The 20,956-nt window shown below is 38.7% G+C and overlaps 1 protein-coding gene across 2 annotated transcripts in view; it reads left to right on the forward strand.

Annotated features, from left to right (window-relative positions):
* The window catches only part of Ttpa (alpha tocopherol transfer protein), a 23,081-nt gene extending 2,398 nt beyond the window's left edge, over window positions 1-20,683 (forward strand). For both annotated transcript variants that reach the window (XM_021160205.2, XM_021160204.2), the window contains exons 2-5: window positions 4,670-4,823; window positions 11,418-11,611; window positions 14,018-14,128; window positions 18,683-20,683. In XM_021160205.2, coding sequence (XP_021015864.1) covers window positions 4,673-4,823; window positions 11,418-11,611; window positions 14,018-14,128; window positions 18,683-18,856 — 630 coding nt within the window. In that variant the 5' untranslated portion in view covers window positions 4,670-4,672 and the 3' untranslated portion in view covers window positions 18,857-20,683. The remainder of the gene's footprint in view (window positions 1-4,669; window positions 4,824-11,417; window positions 11,612-14,017; window positions 14,129-18,682) is intronic.
* Window positions 20,684-20,956: the final 273 nt, after the last annotated feature.

Genomic DNA, 20,956 nt, shown 5'->3' on the forward strand with positions numbered 1-20,956 from the left:
TCCCTCCCTCTCTTTTTCCTTCTTTTTTTTTTGTTTTTTGTTTTTTGTTTTTTGTTTTTTGTTTTTTGTTTTTTGTTTTTTGTTTTTTGTTTTTCTGAGCTGGAGATTGATCCCAGAGCCAACTAGGCCAGTACTCTATGCCCAAGCTACATCCCCAGCCCTTTTAGAAATACTTATATACAAAATTTTCTTCAGAAATGTGTTGGTTGTCTTTTTAAATGTTGATTTCAATTTGTTAATATTATTTTGATGCAAGGGAATAAATACCAGCAGCATCATTTCCCCCTGTGCGTATGCTGGGTATCAAGTGTCTGAACACTGGAATCAATATGTGCGTGAATGTGCAGTTCCCAGCTACTGGATACACAAATGCAGTCCCTGAGGTTTAAATGAGTCCTTAAAAATCTATAGAGATGCTTAATGATAAAATCTATGAGTTGTTGGTCTTGGATGCCTTTTAAAACAGTTACCACTAAGCAGATGCTATAGAAATTGTGGCCTCTGTGAGAATGTGTGTTTCCTGTTTTCTTTTGCTGAATGGTTCTCATTGCATAGACCCTTGATGGATTGCCTAGCAGGACCGTGTCCATTGGACAGAACCCAAGTTTCTGTTTGTGACCTCTCTGGCTTGTCTGCCAACGGGAAAGAAAGGGGGAAAGGGCAAAACTGTGCAACTTTCTTTTTATTTTCTTCTGCAGTGGTACTTGGTGCAAACTCATGAGCTCGAAAGTTCTGTAGGAAGAAACTCTTGGCAAGTCCCCCAGTTACACAGGAAATCTCACTGTTCTGGTTTTTGAGCATATGATAAATTAATATTTTCTAGTCTTGATACCTAATATGCTTATGTAGTGACAGGCACTTTGTTGAACTGTTTGTATAGACTCTCTGTTATTTTTTTCAAGGAACTGAGATGTAGAGTCGTCAGTTGCCACATAGCTGTTAAGCTGTAGTATAGGGCTTTGAAGTTGGTTGAAGCTCAGGAGAGTCTGTGCTTCTGGAAGAGAACAGTGAGCATGAAAAATAGCCCCCATCTGCTCAACAAGCAAACTGTCTAGTCCCTTACATTTCTGTATTAAGCTGTGATGGTTGCATTCGGTTTGTTCCCTCAAGACTTATATCGAAGTTCAGTTCATGCAGTGAAGTATTAAGGGCAGAAATGAAAAGCCAGGTGGTAGCACACACATTTAATCTCAGCACTGGATAGGCAGAGGTAGGCAGATCTCTGTGAGTTCAAGGCTAGCCTGGTATACAGAGTGAGCTCCAGGACAGCCAGCTCGACACATTAAAATACTGTTTTGAACCCCCTACCATCAGCAGAAAAAGGACAGAAATGTAAGTCAACTACTGTGTGGAGGGAGCTTTCTGGGAAGAATTAGTCAGTGTGGAGTATTCATGATGGAATACTGATAGTTTTATAAAAGAAGAGGGGACACACACACACATACACACACACTTGCCATATAATGACTGGTGTTTTCTGAAGACTATCAGCAAGGTATGCCAATAGCATAAATGGTCTACTATACCTTGGGCTAGATAAGCTTCAACTCTTTATAATTTGTGTCATTTATTTTACTACTAGCAACAAAATAACTCAGCACATATACAGTGTTTTAGTATTTTATCTTTATGATTTCCACTAGTACTTCAAGGCTTTTAAAATTCTATGGCCCTGTCTTAGTCAGGGTTTCTATTCCTGCACAAACATCATGACCAAGAAACAAGTTGGGGAGGAAAGGGTTTATTTGGCTTACACTTCCATGCTGCTGTTCATCACCAAAGGAAGTCGGGACTGGAACTCAAGCAGGTGAAGCAGGTCAGGAAGCAGGAGCTGATGCAGAGNCCATGGAGGGATGTTCTTTANTGGCTTGCCTCCCCNGGNTTGCTCAGCCTGCTCTCNTATAGAACCCAAGACTACCAGCCCAGAGATGGTCCCACCCACAAGGGGCCTTTCCCCCTTGATCACTAATTGAGAAAATGCCTTACAGTTGGATCTCATGGAGACATCTCCTCAACTGAAGCTCCTTTCTCTGTGATAACTCCAGCTGTGTCAAGTGGACACAAAACTAGCCAGTACAGGCCTCTTCCTGACAATTACTGTCAAACTGTAGCTTCTTTTCCTGAAATTTATCATAGCATATATAAATTTCAATCTTTATACAGCTTAGTGAATAAGCACAATTTCTCATGGCTTTGTAATCTATCAATGGGATAATAGTAGTTACCTCTCAGAGTCATTGTATGGCAGAACTGAGATGGTGTTATTGTACTGTATAAAAGTGGCACAAATATGTTTTGTTGTGGTGGTGGTGGAGGTCTGAAAACACATCGGAAAGTGTAAGAAGGAACCAAGCCTAAATATAACATTCTAAGTAGAAATTTCCAATTTTTGACTGAAATAAGCAGCCATCAGTAACAAATATTCATTTGTAGCTAGTTTTGTTATTGCTCTAAACTTGAGTTTGGCTTGTGAATTGCTTAGGAGCAATTTATTTTACCATTAATATTTACGTCAATTGGGTCTGTAAATTTGTTTATCTGCATAGAATAAATGAGCAAAGATTTGGATTTTGAACCTTTGGGAGATGCAAGTGCCAAGATACATGACAAAAACTGTTCATATTTACAGAAGTGATTTTTTTTCAAGTGTGGGCACAGCCCATGGGTTCATGCATTGATCTTTCATTCAACATGTTTCTATCTCCCAAGAGCCCACAGTCTGCAGAGACATGTTAACTGTGTTACCTCCTTGAGAGCAATGATCTTCTATACTGTAATACACCTTACCATTCCTAGGACAATAAAACCAATATTCTATACAGTCACCAAGAATCTGCTTTCAATATTTACACTGAATCAGGATCGAAAGGTTTGCTTTTATCTGAAGAAACTGTCAAAAAAGTAAGTAAGCACTATAAAATGTTATTGACACTGATTCCAATGACATCTAGGACAGGAGGAAGAAGGGAAATTTGCCGTATGGGACAGAATGAGTGTATCAGAACAACAATGAGCCTCTTGTTCTTGCTGCCTTTGGAAATGTCTATTTAGGTCACCAATTATTTTTGCTGGCAAATTGACTGACTTTCTTTTTACTTTGCTGCACATGTAAGTGTCTCCCTTTTAAGCTAAGGAGACTTATTAGATGCAGAGATGAGAAAGAATGACCAAAGGAAAGATGACAACATGAGAATAGGCAGAGCAGGAGAGAAAGACTACAGAGGCTATGTCCTAGAGGACTCCATGGTTACATCTCTCTCATAGTCCAACTGGCTCTTCTAACCAGTTCTAAGAAGGGACTTCCTTCACAGCTCATAATTCATTCTCTGCATAAGCTATTTGTAGGGTCTCCTCTAGATTATTACAGCTTTGTGGCTACAGCTACTATGTTTATAATAATGGATTTCAAGTTTGACGTTGCTTTGATGAACCTTCATGATATTAAGACTCTAACTCAATGAAGACAAACTTCACACACACTATCTTCTTAGTGTTTCCACAAAATGCTCTGTATAGCTTTACCTTTCACCTAACTGTGGTTCAGTGTGTCAACAGCACTCTTTAAGCATAAATCAAGTACAATCTTGATTTAGAAAAAATTGAGACAAAAAAGTCACACAGAAAATTAAATGACAGTAACTTTTTATTGACTGGCCTATTATGGTGGAACTTCTATGGAGCTGGGGACAATGGGTTTCCTCTAAACCATATTTTGCCAAGATCTGTTATTTGTTTATATGATTTCTTTGCTTTTAATTCATTTGATTGACTTGCTTGTAAAGTACTAGGGGTAGTATTCCTATTGCTAAGTAAGAAATATCTCTTAGCTGGGTGGTGGTGGCACACGCCTTTAATCCCAGCACTTGGGAGGCAGAGGGAGGCGGATTTCTGATTTCGAGGGCAGCCTGGTCTGCAAAGTGAGTTCCAGGACAGCCAGGGATATAGAGAGAAACCCTGTATCTTGAAAACATACAAACAAACAAACAAACAAACAAACAAACAAAAAACAAGAAAAGAAGAAGAAGAAGGAGGAGGAGGAGGAGGAGGAGGAGGAAGATAAAGATTCCTTAGGCTTTCTGATCTACAGCACAACTCCACATTGGCCTGAGCTCTCTAGCTTAGCTGAGGTTCAGTAAAAGAAAGCATGAGGGGAAAGTCCTCATGGTATCCAGCGGGAACTTGACTGAAGTTAGACTATTTAGGATGACCTCTTAATCTCCTGGGCTTCTCTCCAAATGGACTGTTACCTTCCAGTAATCTTACATATGTCTGGATTTCAGAAAGCAAACTCAGAAAGCACCAGGCTTTTTAAGTCTAGTATAGTGTCATTCCCACAACCACCCTATTTGTCCAAGTAAGGTTTAAGGCCAGCTCATATCCAAAGCTAATTCCACCTCAGAAGGTCTGGATTTGGTAACTATTTTAGGAGACTATAACAAATCGTAATGAAAAATGACTGAGTCTTGAAATCAGGACCAACTCTTATCTCAAGTCAGATAAGGATTTCAACTCCTGACTGAAAGGAACTTAGGCTTTTACAACTAAAAAGCTCTTCCAGATTTTGACACCTATAGATGACAAGGTTCACACACAACATCATCTTTTTAACCTTGTTACAAAATGCTTAGTATGTACACCATTTATGGAGATATTTAATTTTATTTTTCAGTTAATGAAAAACTATTATAAATGGCGAGCAGAATGCCCAGAATTAAGTGCAGATCTACGCCCTAGAAGTATCCTTGGACTTCTGAAAGCTGGCTACCATGGTGTGCTCAGGTCCCGGGATCCTACTGGCAGTAGAGTTCTCATTTACAGAATTGGTGAGTGGTATGCAGCAAGTCTCCTCCTGCTCACTCCATCTTCACATCTGCAGTCATTACTAGGTATTTTAGTGTTTTGTCTGATCAGTGTCTAATCTGATCATTCTGCTATAGCACAGTCCCTTAGACTGGTTGCATAGAAAAATTGAAATTCAGTTCTTAGTGTTGAAGGCTGTGAAGTCCAACACTGAAGCACTGGTGATTTTGTTCTGATGAGGGCTATGTTTTGGTTCACAGAGATCGTCTCACCCTGACCTCTCATAGTATAAGCAGTAAAACATCCCTTGGGGCCTCTCTTAAAATGGCACTAATCCCATTCATGAGGATTCTACCCATATAACCTAATGACCTTCCCAAATCTACTTACTTCCAAGTACTGTGAACTACACCTATTAAGATGACTCAACATATAAAAGTACTTGCTAAAAAGTCAGATGGTCTGAGTTCAAACTTTGGAACCCATAATAAAAGGGAAATCCCAAATCCCAGAAATTATCCTCTGATTTCTATGTGTGCCATGTCATGCATTTCTGTGTGTATGTGTGTTGGGCCTGGGTGTACACAGAGTAAGACCATAAACTTGTAGGTAAAATTCTAGCATGTGAACTTGGAAGAGATATTCAGAACCATGACAGACTGGTGATCCATAGTCTCATGTTTAGTTCTGTGTGGTTAAGGCTTTCAGATGACAGCACAGACCATAGACATTTCATGGCCTTCTGTTGTAACATGGGCCACAGACATTAACATGGTGGCAGCTGTTGCTTCCTCCTCCTCCTCCTCCTCCTTTTTCCTCCTTCTTCCTTCTCTTCCTTCTCTCCCTCTTCCCCCCTCCCCTCCTCCTCCTCCTTTCTCTTTTCTCCTCCTCCTCCTTCTTTCTCCTCTTCCTCCTCCTCTTTGGAAAGTGTGTGTGTCACAGGGGTAGGAGGTGACCAAAGAGGATTGGGAGGGGAGTGTGAACAAGATGCATGATGTGAAATTCTCAAATAGTCAGTGAATGTGTTGCACTGGAAAAAACAAACAACAACAAAACCAACCCAACCAAAAAATAAAACCTTCCAGGTGAGAATCTCATATTCCCTGCACTGTCTCAGTCCAACTGAATGACATAGTTAATCATTATTTCAGGAACAGAGTTTCTTCCAATTATATTTACCATCATCTGTCTGTCTCTGTCTGTCTCTCTAGATGGAGTCTCACAATACTGCTCATAAGGACTTTTAACTTCCAGCTCAAGTAGCTTTGAACTTCTGGGCTCAAAGGCTCACCCTGCCTCAGCAACTGATTAGTGCAGTCATAGGCACGTGCCACCGCGCACAGCTAATTTCTTCTTTAAAGATTTAAAATGTTTGTTTATTAATGTTCACTGTTTACCTCTGTATAAGAGCTCTGCCTTTACCTCATCTTTGTGTTTAGTTAAGGAGATGCTGTTTTTAGGTTTTGAAAGTATCAGGTGAGTACATATGATTGGAGTCTGTATTTCTTGCCCCTAGAGTATATATCAAGAACTAACCATGAAGCTGTCACCCACAGAGTACTCAGTGTGGTCTTTCTCTCCTTCTGCTGCTCCACCTATGTCAAAGGAAGCTCCTTAGGGATGGGCTGGCCAGAATATATACTTAAATTAGCAAAGAAACCAATGTATTATAAAAACTTAGGGTTACCAGTTGAATTCAAATTTCAGATAAACCACAAATAAGCTTTTTATTATTCTTGGGACATACTAAATCTTACACCCACTTTATCTGAAATTCACATTTATGTGGTGATTATATTTTACATGACAACCATGCTTAAGTTCCAAGAGCATAAAACTGAAACATACAAAATGTTTTATTTTAATTTTATCTGCTCACCTCCTCAGCTTTTCTAAGTGTCTTGGCTTTGGAGTACCTGGCTGGGTAATTATTGTATTTAGTGTGGAAATGAAGAGAAAATAAATGAGAATGACATTCTTATAGTGAGAAAGCCAATAGAACAATATTTTTGTAGTAAGAAAGCCAATGTGGTTTTTTAATCACAAATACCGTAGCAGCAAACTAACAGGTCCACTGTAAAGTATGGGCCTCTGGGAATATAGTTATTTAAATATTTGTTATTTAGGAGCTCAGCTGGTAAAAAAGCTGCTATGTAAGCATGAAGACCTGAGCTCAGGTCCCCAAAACTCATGTAAAAAGCTAGTGCATGCTCTAGCACTTGTCTGTAATCCTAATGATGGGGAATGGTAGATTCCCCAGGGCTTACTGGTCTACCAGGCTAGGTAAGTCAGAGAGCTCCAGGCTCAAAAAATAAGGGATAGATGATAAAAACACCATCATTGACCTCTGACTTCCATGCTTCCATGTATAGTCAAATGTACATGTTACACACACACACACACACACACACACACACACACACACACACACGGGAGGTGGGGGGAGTGGGAGAAGATGGGTTGTTTAACTCAAAGATATTTAACATCTAAGATAGGTAGAATTTAAGGAAGGTCAGAACAGAAAGGTAGGTTGCAACTCTCCTGTGTGCTATGTTATTTTAGAATGAAAAAAGGAAACTTAGAATATTATGAATAAAGTAAAAAGACAGAGTAAACTTTTAATGATGTAGTTGCATCTGTGATAGACTGTTTTCCTAGAAGCCTACTGCAGCCATCTCCTTTCTGTACCACGTCAGTACAGTAAAAGCAGTGAGAAAACACAGAGCCCTTGCTATGATATGTGGACCTTTATCAACTCTGTGACAGAGGATGTAATGTGAGGCCTTTGAGACCAACATCTATATTTAACAGTGAAGATTCACTATCAGTCATACTTGAGTTATGAATTGAAGCTATGGGGCATGTTGATTTAACTGAAATCTGATATATATATATATATATATATATATCACAGAGTTGCTGTGAGAATTACATCTTGTTTTATATAGTACATAACACACACATATTATAAGAACATTATCTGGCAAACAATGAATAAGAAATTCTAGGTAGATGTTAGGGAACAAATGAAAATTCTAATTTCTCGTGTCTTTCTTTACTGGGCTTGCTTAGTCAGACAATACTGTGCAATAGGACCTTCTATAAAGATCCTGTTCTACAGTAGCCACTCGCCTACACAGAACTGCTGGGAATTTCAGAAACTGAACTCATTTATACTCACAGAAAGTGAATAGAGAGCCAAACAGGTCAATACAAGTGGGTTGGCTTAGTAATTCCTCGAATACTATTTTGTGATCTGGAAATTTCCTTGTTGAGCTCAGATTTCATCATTGTAGTATTCAGCTGGAGTAGTGTCACGTTTTTGGACTTGATTCATAATTCCAATATTCCTACCAGGAATCTGAGTTGCTGTAAAGCAAAGGGAAATCCCACCGTGACTTCCTATAAGCCCCACAGCCATCTTCCCCTTTCTAGATATTTATCTTTTTCTTCAAGGCTAAGTAATACCAACATTTAGAACTGTTAAGTTTCAGCCTCTGAAAACAAAAACTCCTCCTTAGTCCCACTCCAGCCTCCACTTGGCCACTTCTGGTCCCTCCTCTTCTGTTCTCAGCCAGACTTCTGTGTTTCTGTGGCTCTCCTACCATACTCTCAAGATTCTCATCTGCATCCTGGTCTGACTCCACTCCAGCTCTAGTGAAAGGACCTTAGGCAACTGTGGTGAGCAACTCTCTTTGCAGCAAATCTGATAAACAAGCCAAGGTCTATTTGGCTTCAGTCATGAGCCAGCACTTCTATCTTACGAACACCACTGTGCTGTGTCTTTGTTGCCATGAATTCCAGGTTTTTTTTCTCTTTTCTTTTCTTTTCTTTTCTTTTCTTTTCTTTTCTTTTCTTTTCTTTTCTTTTCTTTTCTTTTCTTTTCTTTTCTTTTCTTTTCTTTTCTTTTCTTTTCTCTTCTCTTCTCTTCTCTTCTCTTCTCTTCTCTTCTCTTCTCTTCTCTTTTCTTTCTTTCTTTTTATTTTTTATTTATTTATTTATTTTTTTTTTGGTTTTTCGAGACAGGGCTATTCTATATAGCCCTGGTTGTCCTGGAACTAACTTTGTAGACCAGGCTGGCCTCGAACTCAGAAATCTGCCTGCCTCTGCCCCCCCCCCCCCACCACCCCCCAAGTGCTGGGATTAAAGGCGTGGGCTACCACGCCCGGCCCAGGTTTTTTTTTTTTTTCCTTCAACCAATCTGTGTAAAGAACACTTCATAAAGAATATTTCTCTAGAGCTTTTTTCTACCACAGAAATTATCTGCTTTCATCCACCTTTAAGTTCTGGAATCAAACAGGACACTGGCTTCAGCCTTCATTTCATATATATCTTTTTAAAAACTTGAAAAAACAAGTGCATTAGCAAAGGGGTATGTGTACTCGAGTGAAGATAGCCACAGAAGCCAGAGACGATATGGGCTCGCCTAGAGCTGAGCTACCAAAGGTTGTGAGCAGCTTGTGAGCAATATGGGTGCTGGGAATGAAACTCAGTTCCTCTGCAAGAGCAGAACCGTCTAAACTGGTGAGCTGAGTCTCCAGCCCATCAGCTTCTCTATGTATCATTATATCTCTCATGTAACAGAGAAAAGCAGATCTATTCGAGACAGTCCCTATCAGAGGTGCCATATAAACATGAATAACTACCAGGATTGTGTCTTTACCATGTTTTATTCTTTAGAGATTCAGATCAATACAACTGGTTCTCTGTTCTACCTGCATCCAGTTGGTAGTCACTTGGTCACTATTGTGGAATGTGTATTAATGCTCTTTATACCCCTAAAGATTATTCAAAAAATAACACCTCCCACTTACTTGAAGGCCTAAGTAGGGATCATTGTTTTCTGAGCTTTTATGACTTCTTAGTTATTAATCATTTTTGTCCTTTTATTCTTTCCCCCTCCCTTCCTCCTTCCGTCCCTCCTTTCCTTACTCCTTCCCTCCCTTCTTCCCTTGCTCCTTCCCTCCCTTCTTCCCTTTCTCCATCTTTTGACAGGAGTTCATAGAGGACAGGCTGGCTTTGAACTCACCGAATAGCTGAAGATGACCTTGAACTCCTCATTCTCTGACTTCTACCTTCTGAGTGCTTCTACTTTGCTGGTTCTTTCTATTGAACTCATATGGGCAGGCTTAATGGCAAGAACTTTTACCCACTGAATCATCTTTCTGTTGCTATCTGTTCTTCTTCTTTTTTTTTTTAAGGTATCTATTACAATTAATTTTTATGAGATATTTTCTTCATTTACATTTCAAATGCTATTCCCTTTGCTAGTTTCCTCTCCTGATATAGCTATCTGTTCTTAAAAATAGCTTCCAGTCTCCTCTTCTTACATTTGTTGAAATTATTGCTTCTTTTAATTCAGTTTTCTGTCTTAACTGTTTACTTGATTTTTCCTGCTTTGCCTATGGAGTTTTGTTCCTGTCTTCTTTGTGTGTGTATTATATGATAATTTTTAATAAATCTGGATTACTTTTAAAGACTACTTGCTTGCCTGTCCATTACTATTATCATTTATGCCTGCCACAGCCTGTCTTAGGAATGGTGGGAGGGTCAGGCTGTATGGAGAAGAGCATCAATACTCCTCTTACCATAGGAACTCTGTTTTCCCTGGCATGATCAGCTGCATTCCTGAGACCAGCTTCCTGCTCAAGCCTGTAAGGACATGACTGCTCTGTTCAGCTGGTCCCGGAGATCTGGCACATGACCAGCTTGTGTATCTGCTCCACAAGCCTTTCCCTTGGAAACCTCTTTGGTTGCTGTGTTAGTTGTCTGTCTATCATTGTGACAGGGTTCCTGTGGAAATCAATACAAAAGGAGGAAAGATTAGTTCCACAGGTCCGAGCCCATCACTGATTGACTTCATTACTGTAGGCTTGTGTTGACGCAACAGACCATAATAGGGAGAGCAGGATGGAGGAAATCTTAAAAGATTATGGTGTTCAGGAGGCAACAAGTAAGAACAAGAGACAAAATGTCCTCTTCAAGTACACATCTCTAGTGACCCACTTCCTCCTACCAGACCCTACTTTCAACATACAACAGTGCACTAAGTTATGTGCACTATGAATCCATAGATTGCTCAATCCACTGATGAGTTTAGAGCTCTCTTGAGCTAGTTCCCTCTAGAAAGCACTATCGCTGAACACTGAAGCATGAGGAACCCCGCCTGCAGCACATGACCTTGAGGTTATACTTCAGATCCAAACTACAAGTTACTATGATACTTGCTACTGATTGTGACCCAGGCTCATACTTTTCTATTTCTGAACCTGAAGCACAGTCAGTGGCACTAAACATTTCCATTTCTATGCACAGTCTTGAAGTGATGATATGACTTCATTTATCAATCACATTTGGTCTGCATCCATCCCTATCCCATACTCTTAAAAATCTATTAATTTCCAGAAATTTAAGGAAGGAGGGAGAAGCAGGCAAATATTTGGGCCTCAGTTCAATGTATTACTTGATTTATGATCCTTTGTTCATGATTTTATTTCTAAGCATCCTTTAGGCTTTAAAATAATCTGTTTCCATAAAGAATATCTCTGATTCTTCACCCAAGGATGTGAAGGAGTCTTCATCCTAAGATGTGATGTCTTTTTATTTATTTGTTGTAGCATACTGGGACCCAAAAGTTTTTACAGCTTATGATGTATTTCGTGTAAGTCTGATCACATCAGAGCTCATTGTACAAGAGGTGGAAACTCAACGCAATGGAGTTAAAGCTATATTTGACCTGGAAGGCTGGCAGGTTTCTCATGCTTTCCAAATTACCCCATCTGTAGCCAAGAAGATTGCTGCTGTACTTACAGTGAGTATACATCTCAACTGTTAAGTGATAACTATATAATAGTGTCTGGTTTTGTTCACTTCTAGAAACATTAGAAAATGATAGATACATATTTGAAAAATATTAACAGTACATATAATTACTACATTAAAATGTAGAGAACTTTAAAAAATAAGTATATTCAACATAAAATAACCAGAATTTATACATTTCAATAACAAAGTGATTTTGTTTTATTTTTGTCAAGCCAGGCATGGTAGAACACATGTGTAATCTCAGGATTTGGCTGGAGCAAACAGGAAGATCAGGAAGCCAGTCGCTACATAACAACAGTAACACTAAAACTGACTCAAAAATATTCATAAATAAAATTATACAATAAGATGTCACATGTCTTGCCAGCTATAAATTGATATTCTTTTCTTCAGAAGTCTAGTCTTTGTATGTAACTTTGTTCTTGTGTGTGTAGCTACACATGTGTAAATGTATGTATGGAAGGCAGAGGACAACGTTAGGGACCATTCCTGAAGTACCATTTGCTCTATTTTGAGACACAATCTGTCATTGGCCTTCACTGGTTAAGCTCTGCTGGCCCCCAATGAATCCTAGCAGCCTGTCTTCACCACCCCAGCTCTAGGATTATAAGCATATACCAACCTGCTTAACTCCTTCCACCTAATGAGTTTGAGGATCAATCCCAAGTACAAGTGTTTGCAAAGCAAGCGAATGACTGACTGAGCCATCTTTCTAAATCTCAGAGTCTTTAAAAATAGCCATTATCAGCCAGGCGGTGGTGGTGCATGCCTTTAATCCCAGCATTTGGGAGGCAGAGGCAGGCAGATTTCTGAGTTTGAGGTCAGCCTGGTCTACAAAGTGAGTTCCAGGACAGCCAGGGCTACACAGAGAAACCCTGGGGTGGGGGGAAATGGGGGGGATAGCCATTATCTTTAATCTAGTAATTTTACCTCTGGGATCTAGACAAAGGGTAATCCTGAATAGAGCCTGAACTTTGTGCATAGTAATGGTAATAGCTTACTTTGCCCTAGCTACTTTCCTAAATCTTTCAAATGTGTTTGCCATTTGTCTTTCAAAGGTCATCCTAGGTGTTGGCGAACAGTTTAGAGTCAGCAGTGATTGAAGGATCCTAGTTTAGGTCAGCTGAAGGTAAAAGCTGTTCTATAGTCACCTCTCTTGTTCTACAGTGCCTGCAGCATGGTGTCTAATACAAGAAAATTAGATACAGCTTGTGCGGAGAAAGGGAAGTGATCGTGTAAATGATGACACATCATTTGATGGACCAGCTCAACAATGTTAGAACTCACAATGCTCCCCACAAATCATATTGCAACAATAGGAGAAAGCAGGATACAAGAGGATTGCAGAGCGTGTTGGCAATTAAGTTTAAATAAAATTATACATAGAATCTGTAAAGAGAAATTAATAATACATCTCTAAATTGCAAGATGGGAAATTCTTCATGAAAGAGGAAGAAAACGTCTTCATTACCAGTAGTGTCATTAACAGTGTCATTAACAGTAGTGATTGAACTTTTGGATAAGAAAACTATTGATGAATCTATTTTTCTTTCAGGTCTCAACCTTTTAGGACTTTGATACTAAAGATATAAAGATATATACTGATGTCAATGTTTAAAAAGTGTGTGCCTGTTGTTATGTTCTTTTAATTTTCAGGGATGTTTAATTTTTTCTCATATATATATATATATATATATATATATATATACATGTGTATATATATGTGTGTATATATATATGTGTGTATATATATATACACACATCAATATGTCCTCAATTGTCATTGTTTACTTAGGAGACACTTTATATGTGACTAGAGTGGATTTTTTTTTTTTTTCTGAAAGGCTCTTAAAATACTCAGCCTAATCTAAGGGGGAGTGGGGACAAGCTTTCTATAGATCTTTTCTGAGTGCACTGATGATATATAAATCAGGTTTTTGTGTTGATGGAATAAATCATTTTGAAAATTAAGTCACTTTAGATTCTGCTGTGTATATGCACACATGCGTATTAACCAAAATGCATTGGAGGACAGAGGTTAATGTATGGTGTCTTTTATGGTTCTCCGTCTTAAATTTTGAAACAGGGCCTTGAACTGAATGAACCTAGAGCTCACCATTTGTACTTGGCTGGGTAGAGTGGGGATCTGCCTGCCTCTGCTCCTCTGTTCCTTTGCTCTGGGGACAGACACAGCCATGATGGCTGTGCATGGGTACTTGTGGTCTGAACTCAGGTCTTCATGCTTGTGCATCAAGTACGATGCCCATGGAGCCATCTTTCAGACTCGTACCAGAACTTTATAATGTGTTCCACAAGAGACTTGCCTTTAGCAATGTAACTGCTGTATTTATGTTGCATTATTAAGGTTTTTATTATCCTTTCCTTTCAAAAGGATTCCTTCCCACTGAAAGTTCGTGGAATCCATTTGATAAATGAGCCAGTCATTTTCCATGCTGTCTTCTCCATGATTAAACCATTTCTGACTGAAAAGATTAAGGACCGGGTGAGTAAAATATATTCGTGATTACATCTTACCTCTTTCCATTTAAGGACATTTTTACGATATTCCCAAGTTCCTTGGCACTAAACCATTGGACCAATATTGCAAATACTACTCTTATAAATTAAAATTTACCTTTACTTTTGAAAAATCTATCATTACTGGCTGGGAGACTCTTGGGAAACGGGACTCTCAGGTATCACTGGAGTGTAAAGTATGGTCCCTCTAGAGGGCAGTATAGTAATAGTCATGACAAACGATGTCAGCGGTTTCTGGAAGTTTATAAGACAGATAAAGCTGTATACCAACAAAGGCATATATACTGACAATCATTAAAACCTTCAAGCATTCACTGGGGGAGGGGGCGTGGAAAAACTGTGACAAATCCACACAGGACTGGAGGGTATATTTTAGAGGAGAAATGCATGCCAGTGCAGATCAGTGTTGATGGCATGCTACTTTTTCTGTGAAAAGGGGAGAATCAGGACATACAACTACAGTTTTACAATAATGTATTTTGTCTGTATACACAGAAGTGTGGGTGATGGACAAATGATCCAGTGATGGTAGGTGAGGGCAGAGTTTATACCAATGTCTGTGTTGTTTGTTTTTAAACTTGTTTTGATTTCTAACTTACATAGATGTGTAAATTATACAAATAAGAACACAGACTGTCTTAGCTATTAAGCACATGTAAGTGAAACACATCACTTCTGGGGTATGTGATTTATTGTTTTATAGGTGAAGCAAAGGAATTGATGTTCACTAACCTCTCCTGTTGAGCTTCATTTCATGTAGAGCTCTTCTCTTCTTCTTCTCTTCTCTTTCCATTCTCTTTGTCTTCTCCTCTCCTCTCCTCTCCTCCCCCCCCCCCCCCCCTCCTCCTTCCCCTCTCCTTTCTTCTCTTTTCTTTTCTCCGGTTTCTCTGGGTAGTCCTGGCTGTCCTGGAACTCTCTCTGTAGACCATGCTGGCTTCAAACTCACAGAGACCTGCATGTCTCTCCCTCCTGAGTGTTGAGATTAAAGGTATGTGCCACCACCACCCAGCTCATGTAGAATTTTTTAGTTCACATTTTGTTGTTTAGAACGTTTGAAAGGCTGACAATAACTTGCTCTCGAGAGCAGCAGCTGCTTCCCTGCACTAGTCTGTAGAGGAACACATACATTTACAGCTTTCTCTTAGGGTGCTGTTTCATCGCCCATGTTGTCTGTGGTCTCTAGGTTCGAGGGATGCTCCCATCTTGGCTTTCTGAGCAACTGTGGCAGGCACAGCTGAACACTATTTGCCCACTGCAAATAGTTTTGGAGGAATTTTGCCATTTCAGCTTCAAAAATATAAGTAGTGATTGCATTGATTATAATGAGATACTTGGAAGTTTAGAAACTATTCTTCCATCTTAAGAAAGCATAACATTTTATTCCTGGTCAGACTATTATGACCCTAGAGAAAATCTTGACACATTAAGTGATCCAGTTGGTATTTCTTTCTCTTTATTTTCGTTAAATTTCTTTCTTTATTCTTTGATAATTCCAATCATGTATCTAATGCATTTTCTCATCTCCCCTTTTCATTCTCCACTTCCATGGAATTCCTTCTTCCTAACCAGTTCCTCTTCTTCTTTCATGAATTTTTGTTGTTATCTGTGACTCCCAGTAGGTATTTCTGTCCTTAGAGAAAAAGATTTGTTCTATTTTTATACGGATGTCTGCTTGGAAGAATGGGCCTATGAGTGTAGATGCCCTCTGAAGCCAGAAGAGTGCCACATCTCTTGGAGTTAGAGCTACATGTGTTTGGGAGCCAACTGATGTAGGTGCTGGGATCTGAACTCTGGAAAATCAGCAAGCACTCATGTTTCTCCAGGCCAATTTCTGTCTGTATTTAAGGTTTTATCCCTAAATTGTCAGCTCTAGTGAAGCTGGCCACTTCGGGCTATTTTGTGTTCTAGTGTTTTCTATAAGGCATTTTGTTTTCCATGTAGTGTAACTTAGTAACATTGGATACCATCTGATTAACTCTTAAAGTTCTAAAAAGAAGTTTATCTATTTTGGGTTATATTCTGAACAATTAAAAACAAAAGTGAGAGCCAGGCAGTGGTGGCACACACCTTTAATCCCAGCACTTGGGAGGCAGAGGCAGGCGGATTTCTGAGTTCGAGGCCAGCCTGGTCTACAAAGTGAGTTCCAGGACAGCCAGGGCCACACAGAGAAACCCTGCCTCCAAAATCCAAAAAAAAAAAAAAAGAAAAACAGACAAGCAAAAGTGAGAGTAAGTAGATCTAAGAAAATGGAGAATATGAACCAAAAAAATAGAAAAACACTAAAAACTGAGATACTAAGTGAGGCAGGCCAGTGCAAGTTAACTCACAACAGACAAACCAGAATGAGTAAACAAACGCAGGCACTTTTCCTGCTCAGCTTTTGGGCAACACTAGACATTTCCATATTTCTCCTGTTCTGAGAAAAATAGAGTTTCTTACCAGCAAACTGATAGCATCTTAGTTTAAAAAAGTCAAGGATCAAGGGGTTGGTATCTGAAGTTCTTACATATAGATTCACCATCCCTAATTTCTTTTTCCTTTAAAAAGATTTAATTTTTTAAAGTGTGTATATGTGTATCTGAGATGCCTGAGAGGATTAGAAGAGGGTATCAGATCCCATGGAGCTGGAAGTTACAAACTGCCCACTATGGGTGCTGGGAACTAACTCAAGTCCAAGAAGCCATCTCTCCACTCCCAACCCTCATTCCTAGCACACATAGGTTCTTATTTAATGATTTCGGAAAGCACTGATAAACATTTTCCTTTGTGTGAGTATTCCTGTAAGCACTGTTGTCGGCAGAAAAATGATCCCAAGACAGGCAAAAAGGAAACTTGGTTCAGCAAGACTTTAGTTAGCCAGGCTGGTTCAAACTTCAGGAGTTGGACCCTAATGCATTTATCTTTTACATATTAAGAGAGAAAAAAAAAGAGTTTCCTCTTGTCAACTGTCACAACAGTTTCAGGTATGGCTACATTGAAACTTTTTTGCAAAGTACATCTCTTTTGCAAAGCACTCCTAACTCTTAAGACCTCTTCCATAAAATGGTTCAGTTGACTGAGAAATGGTGCTAAGGATAAGGGTCTAGGGAGAAAGGATTTCTTCTTTTTTTTTTTTTTTTTTTTTTTTTTTTTTTTTTTTGGTTTTTTTTTTTTTTTTTTTTTTTTTTTTTTTTTTTGGTTTTTCGAGACAGGGTTTCTCTGTGTAGCCCTGGCTGTCCTGGAACTCACTTTGTAGACCAGGCTGGCCTCGAACTCAGAAATCCACCTGCCTCTGCCTCCCGAGTGCTGGGATTAAAGGCATGCGCTACCAGAGAGAAAGTATTTCTAATAAGCATAGTAGCAAAAATAAATATCTTTTTCAAAGTATGTGTGACCTCTTTCATAATAATGAGTTATATTGACTGAGAAACAGGCCCAGGAGTCTGGAGGATTCTGATATAGGCTGGCTCCACAGAAAAGCAAGAAATTACCAGGGTACTAAAAACCATCCACTCCAGCCTTCCCTCTGTGTCAATGTTGTCCACTAATGAAAAAAAAAAAAAACCTAAGTGTTAACAATTGTGGTTTCTCTAGTGTTATCTGGGATCTTGTGGACCTTGTATTCTTCCTTCTACACCACTAGCTATAGGAAAGATTATTTTATTTACTTACAAGATCTCCTTCTGTGAGATTTCTATGGCTTGCTTTATCCATCCTTTACTGGCATTCTACAGACACTGTTTGAAATTTAAAATGTTTGAAAATGTAGGGCTCACACTATCTATCATACTTTCTTGGCTATAACTGTAGATGGCGCCAAAACCCATGAGGAGTTGAACCCAGGTCTTTCCTGGCCACATGAGGACTGTTTCTCTCCTCTGATCCTTCTCTGCCCATGACATGAGCCAATTCAAGCCAGATTAAAATATAGAGAGGCTGGTTTATTGCTATGAGGAGAGAGAAAGAAGAGAAGGGGGAGAGAAAGAACAGGAAAGCAGAGAGAAGGAAAGAGAGGAGAAAGGGGAAAGAAAATGTCTGGATTGTACAGGAAAAAGCCTCTAGGGTAAGGGCAGCCCAGCCCCTGGATTGGAAAGATTAGGGTTGGGGGCTGGGTATGCCAGGTGGGAGTGAGGGATGCTGGGAGAACCTGGAGGCCAAGTCTACTTTGGTATGTAAAATATGCACTTCAGCCCCTTGTCCCAGGGTCTGAAACCAAACACACATAAATTACTCCTCATGAACCTAATGTGGGTACAAGTTGTATGCTTCTATTTACTATGAACTAATGTCACAGGCTGCATTTCTTATGTTTTTATAAATATACAGTTACAAGAATGCAAATTTAAGGAAGCAATAAAATTATACGATTCACAGCTGCATAATCTAAAGATAAGCAACGTTCTTGGGTTCTAGAGCAGAAAAATAAAGGAGCAGTATTTATATTACCTTGCTTGCCCCGGGAATCCTGTTTTGTGAGGTTAGTTTTTTCACTGGAAATTCTTCCAGCATAGTGAAGTGTAAAACATTGTGGCTATTTCAGATTCATCTGCATGGGAACAACTACAAATCAAGCATGCTTCAGCACTTCCCAGACATTCTTCCTCGGGAATATGGTGGTAAAGAGTTCTCCATGGAGGATATTTGTCAGGAGTGGACAAATTTTATAATGAAGTCTGAAGATTATCTCAGCAGCATTTCTGAGGCCATCCAATGAGAAGTTATTTCCTGCAAATGACTTCATTTAAAATTCAAGGATGGGATCCTATCTGGTTTCTAAACTAAAGGGCAAACCTTCTAAACTAATTGATGCTTATTTGATCTTTAAACATGCAACATGGATATTTGGGGAATGTTTTAACTTCTACAATGCTGCTCCTCTTAAATTAATTAAATGTTAGGAAAGAAGATATTCCTGTTTGCACTTGAAGAGCAAACATAGCTACATGTAAAACAGCTGTTCCAGTGTGTCTCTGTATGGTTCAGGAAATTTTATCTTAAACAAAACATCATGATCACACTGTTTAATACTAGATTGATGGCTACCTACTGGGAAGAAATACTGTATGTATCAACTGATGGTGAAACAATATCGATGCTCAGATAAGGTTGGTGTCAGCTTATAAATCAGACTGTCCTGAATACAATCTCATCTCAGGACAGTTCATCTCAGGTAAATCCTACTTTAGCAAATGCACAATAGAAGCCTTTGAATGTAAGTCTACACACACTATAATGTTGTAATCAGTGAAATCACTATGTTTGATAAAAATGATCTAAAACTTAGGAAATTTTTCTGGGGACAGTTGAGAGGTTTCTCATACTGTTTTGTATTTTCAAATAAGAATATAAGTATGGCTTCTGTTTATAGACAGGGGAGTAGAGGAATATGTCTTTTACATTGACATTTATACTTGAAAACTTAACACAACTACATAAATGAAAGGTGCTTACATTTTAAAGCACCAACAATTATACTCTAGTATTTTTCAGAATATTCATAAAATGCTTTCATTTTATTCTGAGATAATCTACTATTATTTTAGGATATTCTGAGTCCCAAGATTTAATTTAAACAGTCAGTAGCTGGGATGTGCTGTCTCTAACACAGTGTAGTTCATTTCTAAGACTTTCATTCATTGAGAAAGATGTAATCTTATCCCATATTCAGCACAGCCTTCAACTTCTGACATAATGTTTATACTTAATGTTTATAATTAATTTTATTTTAAACTGGAAAGAACACAACTTATTGAATTTGTGTTCAAGTAGTTCAATTTCTAAATTAATTACATTAGAGTAACTTTGTACAAGGATCTTTTTCATTGCACAAGGGTGTTTTTCTTTATAAGAAAATAAGTCTAATCAGATGAGCTGATACTGACGATTCTCAGTACATATACCTCTGACAAAACTGAAAGGAGGTCCAGATGTTCTTTAGAGAACGTGTTTAATTTTCACTTAGCAACTAGACGCTACCTTTACTATTTAATTTTACTAAAAAATCTTGCCTTTTTCTTTAAAAAAGTCTTCTTTACTAAATTATGAAATTGAAATTGTATACATAAGAATAATAAAAACCAGTTAAAGAAATAAACAGTAACAAAACACCTCTGGCTTATCAAACTTTTATGATAGAAGGAAACTCAGATGTCACTTTATTTATAGAGAGCTATTAAGTCACTTGCCATGACTCTGTGAAGGAATGGAACATTACAGTAAAGGCTAATGTTTTAAATGTGTATAGTAGTAAAGTAATTAACAGTAATCTGACTTTCAAATGTCAACAAATGGAGGTACATTCTATGACAGGGCTTTGGAAATGTCTTTACAGTGAAGCAGTTCTACAGAGAACACTAGTGAGCAACGTGTGTAAACTGTTTGGAAGGTGCTGGGTGAATAACTGGAATTTTCCACATGGCTTCACCACACTTGTGCCAGAAACATATGCTGAAAGTCGAGCTCCATAGGTGCTCACCGTGCTGCTGCTGAATTTCACAATAATTTGCTTTACTATTGTTAAAAATAAACATCTTTCTCATAATCCGTGGTGTTTATATTTTTCTGAAATGGAAAGGAGGCATTCTTTTTAGAAAAGAGAAATGTTTTTTCTTTCAGAAAAATGCAGTAAAAACATCTTAGCCGTTATCCGAATGTTGGTTCTGTTGTTTAGGTGCAGGGGGCTTCCCCTGTTGTTCTGCTTCCGTCAGTGTCCTTGCTAGATCAAGTGCAGACACTGCACACAATCTCTAGTTCCTCTAGTTCTGGATTTGAGAAATCTGTCTTTGGAATTCATGTTCAGTTTTACTTGAATAGT

This window comes from Mus caroli, chromosome 4, assembly GCF_900094665.2.
Source record: "Mus caroli chromosome 4, CAROLI_EIJ_v1.1, whole genome shotgun sequence".
NCBI lineage: Eukaryota > Metazoa > Chordata > Mammalia > Rodentia > Muridae > Mus > Mus caroli.